Genomic DNA, 12,924 nt, shown 5'->3' with positions numbered 1-12,924 from the left:
TGAATAATATACACATTCAAAATGATTTACATTTAACTCCGGTGTTTGGAAGTGTACAGTGGGTTGCTGAGCTTGGTCGGGTTCTGGTTGGTTTTGGTTGAGATGGTCGTCCTTGACAACTGGTTCCTCTGATGCCGGCTTTGCTGTTTCCTGGTCATCACATGTTGTCTGGTTGTCCCGTATTCTAAAAATTAAATAATCGTAATGACTGTCCACACAAAGTCGGCACCTTCAGGCCATTTACAGCTTCTGATTTAGAATACAGAAATGCCAGAGCTTAGTCCACACTTGTCAAGACATTTAAAACACTGATAACACTAAGTTTTATGTGAAACTTCCTTTTGCTTCAACAAGATTTAAATGCGATAAACATAACAGAATATTAAACATTTATATATCCTGTTTTGGGGAGAATCTGATAAAACATTAGAAGAAAATCATTTATGAACAGGAGCCAAGAACTTTGGTTTTTATTAGGCTGTTTGTATACAAGGTTATCATCTTCGAAAGTGCTCCAACTATTTACATGCAATTAATTAAACATCTCTCTACCATTGAATAGTTTGCTACCTTTGGCTGTGACACAGTTAAACATTTAAACACAAGGCGACTGAGCTGCAGGTTTTCTGTACACTACAGAGAAGTTATAAATCTGCTCTCAGAAATACCCCGATACTAGATCCAGCGCGGGCTGCTATGCATTTGATTAAGGTGAAATTTACACAGGATTAGCAGGGGCTTAGGCTGGGCAGATGCCAGACATGTGAAGGTGTTGAGGAAGCCCCCTGAACCACGGCTAGGGCATGACTTCTAACACTGATATATCGAGGGTGATGTTTATGTAAACAGGGAAAAATACGAAAAGTACACAACACCTATTTTCTGTGGCAATATTTCCTACAGTTACATAAAAATAAAAGCAAGAATCTGACTTGGATTTATTAATTTTTCAAAGTTTATATATATTTAAACTTGGTACTTTGCATTAAAGAAATATTGTAATTTCCAATTAAATAAATTTAGTAAAGTCTGCAGACACCAGTTTTAAGTTTATGTAAGACTGCTGTTGAAACATACATGTACAAGTACTCTTGTAGTGATTATTTAAATGCTCCTGAATTTTTATTTCCCACAGATCTGTGTTAAATTGTAAAAATCTAAAGACATTCTTAATAAAATTGTACATGAACTAATTTCAAAATAATTTTAAGTGTAGATGTACATCATTACATGTATATACAATTTTAATTAAGACATCAAAGTGCAATGCATATTAAGTGCCATACTTTTAATAATTAATCCATTAAAAATCAAATCTAATCTTTCAAAAAGCCTTTACTGATTATCAACATTCTATTTCACTAATCACTACTCAATTAGACGAACATACTTTCAGGAAACCGGATAAAATCAAGCATTAATATGTCCCAATTACTGGTAGGTATGTTGCACATATTAAAACACCAACAGTAAAAGAAAACAGAGAATTAATTTACACAGAAATAAATAAAATAAATTAAGTCACTAATGTATGTCAAATTATTTTGTTTAAAGTAAAAAAAAAAATTTCTGATGACAAAAATGAGATTTTCTGAGAACTCACTCATCAATTCGACTCTCGGTCCTCGTTTCAGATCGGGATCGTGTCTGGCGACTCTGAGCTCGACTACCTGGATAAAAATAAAACAATCATCGTCACAAACACAAACACCCCATCGTAACACGACACTGTGGCCCGTGTAATGTCCGTGTAGTACTACGGTCTGTTTATCTGTGATAGCACATAAATCATAAACATTCTCTCAATCCTCTTCTGTGCCATGATATACAAGATTTCTGTTATTTTCGATTGTTATGTACACACTAATCTACATATCCGTTACACGAGGCAGAAGTCTGAACGCTAGATAACAACTTCAAAAGCTCTCTCAACACCCCTACTTACCCAGCAAAAAAATAAGCTCTCTCAACACCCCTACTTACCCAGCAAAAAAATACATACAGTACTTGAAAATTTAGATTTAACATCTGTGAATCTTTGGATAAATACTATACTGATAATAATATCAAATAATCATTAAAAACTGGTACGCCCTGAATATCTGTTTTACACGAATGAGTGTTTAATGAACTGCTTTTCATCAAGTATGTCTGTCATGTTTGTTGACTTTCTGAAAGAAATCAAAAATGTTTGTAATGACCTAAATTTGTTTTCCTTGGCCTGAATACTCGTGAAAACTAGTTTGTCATTATATATAATAAGTCAATATTCCAAAATCAAGTGTCCAAACAACTCTGACTGGGTAAAGATCTAAGTACACATCTTGAATCCATGCCGTCTGCCGGTCCTCATTGTCAGAATGGCAGCGACTCTATGTGATTTGTGTTAGTTATGTAAAGTACACACCCATAGAGAATCTCCAAAACTCCACCCACTAACTCATCATTTCACATGTCATCTCTTGCTTGTTAGTGAATACTGAATAGAAACGGCAATTTTACTGTACATTTCAGAGCTTTATATTCTAAAAGGGTTGGGGGCCATGCAAGAGATCTTTTAACCATTACTTGATCAAAATTTGAACCCTCCTTCCTCTTTTCCCAAAACTGTTCTATAACATTCACAATCAGTAAAGACTTATTATTAAGCAACCACACACAAATTTTGCTGCATTGTCAAATCGAAAACCAACTCAATTCACAAAAAAGCAGATGAGCAACTCAACACAGCTCTACAGAGTATCGCCAGCTCTTGTAAACAAGTCAAAAAGTAATCAAGAGAAATGGATGACTTTTGTTAAGCATATTTTTTTTTTTCATGAGTTTGTTTATCTAATATCATAACCATGAATTAAAGTCTTTCCCCTCAAATGTTCACCGATAGCTTGAAATTATTAAGAGGATTTATATTTACTAGCCGGGGTCAATTCTAATGGTCTCAAATATCTATCACAAATTTAAGATCATACATGTTACATTTTCATAGATTTTGCACAAATGAGCTCATGTTTGCACAGCATTATCCAAAATAAGGTTTGTATGAAAAGGACAATTTTGGACAAGCACATGTCTATGGTAAAATTTGCCAGATATGCGTATTTCTTTCAAAAATATTTAAATTGAAAATGGATGAAAAATGAAGTCATAATAACACACAAACTGCTAACTGAAATCCGCCACCTGTAGCAAAAAAAATCTGAAGCAGCAATCTTTTTCTGTTAAGCACGTATAAAATGGACATTTTTTTTTAGAGTACGCTTCAAACCAAATACATTGTTCACAATTATCACTAAATCTCTCCGACAAACGTTATTATAACATGGAGGTTTACAATACTGGCCACAAACTACAACATCTTTTAAAGCAAGAATTAAAAAAAGAAAACACCCATCAATTTTAGCCAAATTATCATTATTTTAACCTACCTTTTCCAAAGCGAATGTGTTTTTTATTCACTGAAAAATCACAGCATTTTCATGAAGAAATAATTATAATATTCTTGAAGTTTGATGAAAATCAAATGCCGTCAAGATCGTTAAAAGTGTGACATTTTTTGATTACAGCTATTCAGATTTAAAATTACATTCTGCCTAATTTCAGTCAAACTTTGACCTCGCAATCATTACAGAGTGTTAAATGACATTAATCATTAAAAAAGGAAATGAGATAGTATTGTGGAAATAGCGATACCTGTTGTGCTGCACACCGAGTTTCTAGCAGGACAAACCTCTCTGATAGAGTCAGATGAATATTAAAGAGATTAAGAGTTCATGGATAATCCCTGGATTTATTAAAGGCCATGAAATTTCAATCACAGGAAACAGAACATGTGAACCTAGTTTTAGTATCCTCCATATTGAGGCAGACATACAGTACTCAAAAATAGTACTCCCCGATCCCGCCATACAAACATTAATTCCCTGAAACTGAATAAAATAGTTCTCCATGATCCCATTAATTACTTGAAACTGAATAGTTGACATAGTTTTACAGATATCTTGCAGAAAACTGACAATATAAATATCTTAATAAAATTGATAAAATATACATGTATAGAAAAGAAATACGCAATTATTTTCAAAATATTCTCAAAAGAGAAGTAGTACGTGTCCGTTTTCACTGTCAGTTGCGAGTTACCCATTTTGTGTGAAACATTTCGGTAATGACAAAATATTGCCCATAAATGACAGTACAGTTTTCTAAAGAATTGTTTTCATGAACAAAAATAAAGTGAATATTATTGAGCTAACTTCATGATTTAAATAAACTTTTTCCAAGTAAAAGTTCAAGTATGCATATTCTTTCCTCGTTGCAAGATAATTGCTCTATAAAGCAATGAAACATTGAGCAAATCAAAATGCCCCTACAGTTGACAATGGCTGGGAAGAAGTGGCAATAATCCCATACTACAAAGCGGGTTTGAAATCTCTGAATTTTCAAATTTCTCCCGTATTCATATTGCTAGTACTTACTGCAAATTTTCCAGTCCACAAAAATTAAAACAGTACCAAGGTAAAATTATAAACCACTACACAAATCACTCAGCATGTGTCCCCAGAAACACACAGCGACTTGTAAAATCTGTTGAGTCATCACATATTTTGTGGGGGAAAAATAACAAAATCGGCAAACATTTTATTTCATTTTGAAGTTTTATTGATAATCCTTGAAAATCACTGTGGCTGCCTCTGTTTGCCTGATTGGGTAATATAGCAGGTATTTTTGGGGGTTCAGCACTGATAATAGGCTTACAGTAATTCAACCCAACTTAACAGAGCTACCAGCATGTCCTAAATAGCAGAGTTCCAAAGTCCGGTGTAACAAACACAACGATTTCTCAGCTCCCAGCAATTTAAGAAAACTTTAAAATTTCTGGGCCGTCATATTTATATGTAGGGCTATCAGACTCCTAAGAGCCTCGGCATTAATTTTAATTTCCTAGTTACGTCATTAGTTTTTAAAAGTGGATATTTTAATACAACTGGCTCCTGAACTTTTAGAGATAATTTAGAATAAATATGCTCTAATATGACTGTTTGCTTTTTCCTAATAAAAGCAGCGTTATCCTTGCGGATTAGTTGCTTGGTGGGTTAAACATTTTCCTTAAACTCTTTTCACTGAAGAACCTGTGTCAGAAAATACCTACGATCTTTTGTTCACATTTATAAACAAATCATGAACATGTTTATCCTGCATTTGGTATTACTATATTGACACGTTTGAATGCAAAAAAACACCTTTAATTAAGAAATAAATAACCATTTTATAAACATCACTAAGATATGAAGTGGGACAGTCACATGATCAAATCCTGTGATGCCCTAATTTTTAGTAGATGTGATTGTGTACTACCTCACTTCATATCCTAGTGAAGTTTTATGAAACAGTATTTATTGCTTATACATGCATTTAATTTGAGATGAACAGACAATTTCATACTAAGACACCTAACAACCTAAACCATTTCATAAACTTAACTTAGATAAGAAACGGGACAGTCACATGATCAAATCCCGTGAAGCCCCAATTTTTAGGGAGATTTGATTGTGTACACGGTTATTCATTGTTATACATGCATTTGAGATGAACAGACATTTTCATACTATAACTCTAACTACCTGTCGTACACCATGATGATCATCATGGTGACCCAGAAACAGGGTTACCACGAATCTCTTTGATCATGCGTATTGTGTTACGCAGTATATATGGAATATATGCTATTGGAAAATTCTGTTGAAATCATTAGAATGCTATTATCATTTTACAATAGCATGTTGTGTCTGAAATGTATGCTTGAGTTAATCACTTGGAATGAAGTAAAAGTTGGGCTCAATTAAAGTGGAACAGTTTGAGGAATTTCAAGTTGAGACACAAACTGTGTTTCATAACTAGGCCTAGCTAATCATGATGCTGTGAATTTGTTAGTGCAAAAATAATGAGCTAGCATTTGTTTCTGAGCTGCTGGTTGGACAACATTAAGTCTATACTGGCTGTCAAAAAGAGTACTGCAAACGGTACAACATACGCCCGTCGGACAGTGATATTCGACCTGTAAGCACATTATGCACTCTGAATTGATATCACACACATTCTGAATAGAAAATCCTTAAAGCAGATCACGGTGAAGCAATCAATCTGACATGTGAACTGATTATGTATTTCTCTGAGAGGGAGGTTGCAATATCTGTATCCATGATGAGAAAAAGTCCAGGAAACTTTTTGACCTATTTTCAGTCCTAAATTAGGTCAAAGTGCACCAAACAAGTTGAAATGCAAACTGAACTTGTATTCCAAGAGGAAGCTTGTGACTAAATTTCAAGGCAATGTCTGTATCCATAATGAAACAAGAGGTCCATGGGCCACATTGCTCACCTGAGTCACCTTGGCCCATATTTAAAGATTTTCCTTACATATTTGCATGTAAAACTTTGATCCCTATTGTTACCCCAACCTACCCCCGGGGGCCATGATTTTTACAAACTTGAATCTGCACTATGTCAGAAAACTTTTATGTAAATGTAAACTTCTTTGGCCCAATGGTTCTTGAGAAGAAGATTTTTAAAGATTTGCCCTATATATTTGTATGTAAAACTTTGATCCCCTATTGTGGCTCCACCCTTCCAAGGGGGGAGGGCGCATAATTTTTTTAACAATCTTGAATCTGCACTATATCAAGAAGCTTTCATGTAAATTGTTTTGGCCCAATGGTTCTTGAAAAGAAGATTTTCTTTATATACATGTATTTGTATGTAAAACTTTGATCCTATACTGTGGCCCCACCCTTCTCAATGGCCAGACCTCATACTGCAACTCTTCAATGACCAAGAATAAAACAAGTTTAAAAGTGTAATCAAACCACATCTTGGGTCAGCAGTAGAATTTGAAAGTTGACAGGGTTTGGTTGTATATTGCATGTTGGTTGTATATTGCTCAAGAATATTTCACTCACATGGAGATGTTACCATTTCTGGTGAAGAGCTATACTAGGCGCTTAGGCCTTTGAGCAGGAAGGGATCTTTATCGTGCCACACCTGCTGTGACACAGGGCCTCAGTTTTGGCGGTCTCATCTGAAGGACTGCTCCATTTAGTTGCCTCTTACGACAAGCAAGGGGTATTGAGGAGGTATTCTAATCCGGATCCCCACAGGATTGATGACAGGGGGTATCCCATTATATTGTACAGCTAATGACATTCTACAGTCAATACCTGAGAGGTGCAATATTCACCAAGTCTGGTTTATCATATGTGTCATGGGATAATAATTATCATTAATATATTACATTAATTATTCTATAATTTTTTTATATTTAATTTGGGCGTATCGACTTGCATTCATTCATTCATGGATTGCGTAAGAGTTAATTCCCTTGAGTGGTTATTAGAATGTCCAGGAATGGCCTTGGTGTTTTCCTGTACTTGTAAATGACCTTGGTGTGGAGGTAACTGTGATATTTTGTCTGTAAAGGAGCTTGGTGTGGAGGTTACTAAGATATTTTGAGTGCAAGTGACCTTGGTGTGAAGGTCACTAGGATATTTTGTATGTAAGTGACCTTGGTGTGAAGGTCACTAGGATATTTTGCATGTAAGTGACTTTGGTTGGTGTGAAGGTCACTAGGATATTTTGCATGTAAGTGACCTTGGTGTGAAGGTCACTAGGATATTTTGTGTGTAAGTGACCTTGGTGTGAAGGTCACTGGGATATTTTGTATGTAAGTGACCTTGGTGTGAAGGTCACTAGGTTATTTTGCATGTAAATGACCTTGGTGTGAAGGTCACTGGGATATTTTGTATGTAAGTGACCTTGGTGTGAAGGTCACTAGGGTATTTTGTATGTAAGTGACCTTGGTGTGAAGGTCACTAGGATATTTTGTATGTAAGTGACCTTGGTGTGGAGGACTGCATATCTGCAAGTGACCTTGGTATGTCAACACTGATCAATATTTTGAATTATCAGAGAGTGATCTTGGTGTAAAAAACTATTATCATTCTGTCTTACCCAATAGAGACTTTTGTGTAAGAACACTTTTATTTTGCTGTATCTGAGACTGACCTAGGTGCCAAGGACACTTTTATTCTGCCATACCTGAGAGTGACCTAGGTGATGAGGACACTTTTATTTGGCCATACCTGAGACTGACCTAGGTGCCAAGGACACTTTTATTCTGCCTTACCGGAGACTAACCTAGGTGCTGAGGACACTATATTCTGCCATACCCGAGAGTGACCTTGGTGCCGAGGACACCTTTATTCTGCCATTCCTGAGACTGACCTTGGTGCCGAGGACACTTTTATTCTGCCTTACTTGAGAATGACCTTGGTGCCGAGGACACTTTTATTCTGCCTTACCTGAGAGTGACCTTGGTGCTGAGGACACTATGGGGACGTACTCCATGGGTACGGGGGTGGTGGTGTCTGTGGTGGGGTGCCCGGTGTGCCTGCTCCCACTCAGAGATCGCAGGAAGTCCTACAGTGAAACAGACAAACAACATATCACATTCATTGAAACAAACAACATATTATCACATTCATTGAAACAAACAACATATTATCACATTCAGTGAAACAAACAACAAATTCAACAGGAGCGTTATCATCTGTACTTTCAATAAAGATTTGATAAAATTTCACATGTATATTACCTCATCCAACAAAATAGAATTCATGGACCCCATCCTGAAAAAAATAGATACTGAAGTTATCCATAACTTACTATTCATCCCTAGATAGTTGATGATAATTTCAGATAACATACAGTTTAACAGCGAACTAAATGTAGTAAATATATTTTGTTTTTAACATAGTTTAAGACACAAAACTTATATACGGTGAAAAGTTCGAATAAGAGGAAGTGAATTACTGTGGGTGTTTTAAAGTTCTATGGAATTTATTATTGAAAAGGGGCATAAATCCTGTTCATCATGCAGAATTTCCTTAAATTATAAGGAAAATTATCATGGCAGTGTCCCAGAATATTCGGCATCTATTTAAGAAATAAATTTCATCTTTGAAAATGCATGAGGGTATGACTGTGATGCTTCACACGAGCACATATCAAATTTATTTCTTACATCTTACTTTCACTTCTTCTGGAATACCTAGCCGTTAAAATAGACATACTATTTTATCAAGTAGTTCTATATTCATATATATGTACATTGTTCACAACTGCAGTGCATTCATGAGGAAATGGTTATCTTCACGATTTGTAAGCATATCAAAGGCAAAAACACTGGAAATGTAAATATCAGAATATGAATGGAATGCATGATTTTTCTTGTTTTCAGTTTCAGTATTCGTAATGAAAATCTCTCGTCTCCAGTGACAAATTGAGTGAAATGTTGTTATAACATATTGCTTCATTCACAGTACAAGATTATATTCAACTGTCAAACCGGTTATACCTCAAGATATTACACAGAACTATACATGATAAGCACTCTATTCACCCGTTGAAATGAATATGTATGCTTTCGTTTCAAAATTAAATCATTTTGTGCAAAAATTCTGATGCATCTCGGTTGTTATTTTCAATTTGATCAAAATGATGACAGAATCGGAATTATGACATCACAGACTAACATTTTGTTACTATTTTCCCTGTATCAGTGAGACCCTACCCCATGTTCCAGTATTGTCACTACTTTGAACTGTCCCAGTTTTACTTTCCCTGTATTAGTGAGACCCTACCCTGAGTTTCAGTTTTATTTTCCCTGTATTAGTGAGACCCTACCCCATGTTCCAGTTTTATTTTCCCTGTATTAGTGAGACCCTACCCCATGTTTCAGTTTTACTTTCCCTGTATTAGTGAGACCCTACCCCATGTTTCAGTTTTACTTTCCCTGTATTAGTGAAACCCTACCCCATGTTCCAGTTTTACTTTCCTGTATTAGTAAGACCCTACCCCATGTTCCAGTTTTACTTACCCTGTATTAGTGATCGAGACACTACCCCTTGTCACAGTTTTACTTTCCCTGTATTAGTGAGACCCTACCCCTTGTCATAGCTTTACTTTCCCTGTATTAGTGAGATCCTACCCCATGTTCCAGTTTTATTTCCCCTGTATTAGTGAGACCCTACCCCATGTTCCAGTTTTACTTTCCCTGTATTAGTGAGACCTTACCCCATGTTCCAGTTTTATTTTCCCTTTTATCAGTGAGACCCTACCCCATGTTCCAGTTTACTTTCCCTGTATTAGTGAAACCCGACCCCGTGTTCCAGTTTTACTTTCCCTTGTATCAGTGAGACCCTACCCCATGTTCCAGTTTTACTTTCCCTGTATCAGTGAGACCCTACCCCATGTTCCAGTTTTACTTTCCCTTGTATCAGTGAGACCCTACCCCATGTTTCAGTTTTCTTTTCCCTGTATTAGTGAGACCCTATCCCATGTTCCAGTTTTATTTTCCCTGTATCAGTGAGACCCTACCCCATGTTTCAGTTTTCTTTTCCCTGTATTAGTGAGACCCTATCCCATGTTCCAGTTTTCTTTTCCCTGTATCAGTGAGACCCTACCCCATGTTCCAGTTTTACTTTCCCTATATCAGTGAGATCCTACCCCATGCTTCAGTTTTCTTTTCCCTGTATTAGTGAGACCCTACCCATGTTCCAGTTTCACTTTCTCTGTATCAGTGAGACCCTACCCCATGATCCAGTTTTATTTTCCCTGTATCAGTAAGATCCCACCCCATGTTTCAGTTTTATTTTCCCTGTATCAGTAAGATCCTACCCCATGTTTCAGTTTTACTTTCCCTGTATCAGTAAGACCCTACCCCATGTTCCAGTTTTACTTACCCTGTATTAGTGATCGAGACACTACCCCTTGTAACAGTTTTACTTTCCCTGTATTAGTGAGACCCTACCCCTTGTCATAGCTTTACTTTCCCTGTATTAGTGAGACTCTACCCCATGTTCCAGTTTTATTTCCCCTGTATTAGTGAGACCCTACCCCATGTTCCAGCTTTACTTTCCCTGTATTAGTGAGACCCTACCCCATGTTCCAGTTTTATTTTCCCTTTTATCAGTGAGACCCTACCCCATGTTCCAGTTTTACTTTCCCTGTATCAGTGAGATCCTACCCCATGTTCCAGTTTTACTTTCCCTGTATCAGTGAGACCCTACCCCATGTTCCAATTTTACTTTCCCTTGTATCAGTGAGACCCTACCCCATGTTTCAGTTTTCTTTTCCCTGTATTAGTGAGACCCTATCCCATGTTCCAGTTTTATTTTCCCTGTATCAGTGAGACCCTACCCCATGTTTCAGTTTTCTTTTCCCTGTATTAGTGAGACCCTATACCATGTTCCAGTTTTCTTTTCCCTGTATTAGTGAGACCCTACCCATGTTCCAGTTTCACTTTCTCTGTATCAGTGAGACCCTACCCCATGATCCAGTTTTATTTTCCCTGTATCAGTAAGATCCCACCCCATGTTTCAGTTTTATTTTCCCTGTATCAGTAAGATCCTACCCCATGTTTCAGTTTTACTTTCCCTGTATCAGTAAGACCCTACCCCATGTTCCAGTTTTACTTACCCTGTATTAGTGATCGAGACACTACCCCTTGTCACAGTTTTACTTTCCCTGTATTAGTGAGACCCTACCCCTTGTCATAGCTTTACTAATTTCACTGTATTAGTGAGACTTTACCCCATGTTCCAGTTTTATTTTCCCTGTACTAGTGAGACCCTACCCCATGTTCCAGTTTTACTTTCCCTGTATTAGTGAGACCTTACCCCATGTTCCAGTTTTATTTTCCCTTTTATCAGTGAGACCCTACCCCATGTTCCAGTTTACTTTCCCTGTATTAGTGAAACCCTACCCAATGTTCCAGTTTTACTTTCCCTGTATCAGTGAGACCCTACCCCATGTTCCAGTTTTACTTTCCCTATATCAGTGAGACCCTACCCCATGCTTCAGTTTTCTTTTCCCTGTATTAGTGAGACCCTACCCATGTTCCAGTTTCACTTTCTCTGTATCAGTGAGACCCTACCCCATGATCCAGTTTTATTTTCCCTGTATCAGTAAGATCCTACCCCATGTTTCAGTTTTATTTTCCCTGTATCAGTAAGATCCTACCCCATGTTTCAGTTTTACTTTTCCTGTATCAGTAAGACCCTACCCCATGTTCCAGTTTTACTTTCCCTGTATCAGTAAGACCCTACCCCATGTTCCAGTTTTACTTTCCCTGTATCAGTGAGACCCTACCCCATGTTCTAGTTTTGTTACTACTTTCCCTAGATCAGTGAGACCCTACCCTGTGTTCCAATTCTCGATTGGTTGCACTCTCATCATGGAGTCTACAGTGTCTGGGTCCACTTCTGTCATTGTATTTGTCGCTGCCTGAGACTCTACGCGGACATTGGAGCAGGTATCCTGCAACAAAATGTTATAAAGAGTTTCCCCTGTTTCAATACGCTGAAGGTTTTTAATTATATAGTTTCAAATTTCTCTTGCAATTACGATATGATTTGCAGATGTACCATGATTAGTTAACTTGTGGTATATAACACAATATTGTGTTCCAATATACTGTGATTCATGGAGGTCATTTATTCACCTTGTCCGTTTTCCAGCGCTCCGGTGCAGTTTTCGGTCGTTTTCCAGCATGTGTAGCCCCCACAGGCCGCTTTCCTTTCATCTTCTGAACATACGTATGGTCCCCAAACTTAGACTTTTGCCACCTGATAAAAGTTATGACATTAGAATATTTCGCATATATTCCACATCACTAATTAATCCATGCTATACATGTACTTCCGACAAGCCTCTGTGTTTTCAAGTTGTGACTTGTAAAAGTGTTGCTAATCTTACAAAATATGTAAATCATTATTTTAACAACTTCATATAAATGAAAAATTATTTTGATTCTTGTATCATAATTTGTTTTCCCAGTAAATATCATGGTTCTAAAGTCTATAAAGCTTTCTTG

The 12,924-nt window shown here is 36.8% G+C and overlaps 1 protein-coding gene across 1 annotated transcript in view; it reads right to left on the bottom strand.

Moving 5' to 3' along the window:
* Positions 1-12,924, bottom strand: part of LOC125679846 (uncharacterized) — an 88,120-nt gene that overhangs the window by 13,963 nt on the left and 61,233 nt on the right. Inside the window, exons 37-42 of the mRNA XM_056153349.1 lie at positions 12,553-12,676; positions 12,250-12,368; positions 8,644-8,677; positions 8,351-8,468; positions 1,604-1,670; positions 31-184 (exon numbers count right to left, since the gene is read on the bottom strand). Coding sequence (XP_056009324.1) covers positions 31-184; positions 1,604-1,670; positions 8,351-8,468; positions 8,644-8,677; positions 12,250-12,368; positions 12,553-12,676 — 616 coding nt within the window. The remainder of the gene's footprint in view (positions 1-30; positions 185-1,603; positions 1,671-8,350; positions 8,469-8,643; positions 8,678-12,249; positions 12,369-12,552; positions 12,677-12,924) is intronic.

This window comes from Ostrea edulis, chromosome 2, assembly GCF_947568905.1.
Source record: "Ostrea edulis chromosome 2, xbOstEdul1.1, whole genome shotgun sequence".
Classification (NCBI taxonomy): domain Eukaryota; kingdom Metazoa; phylum Mollusca; class Bivalvia; order Ostreida; family Ostreidae; genus Ostrea; species Ostrea edulis.
The sequence above is the reverse complement of the archived record's forward strand: the minus strand, read 5'-3'. Positions and strand labels throughout refer to the sequence as shown.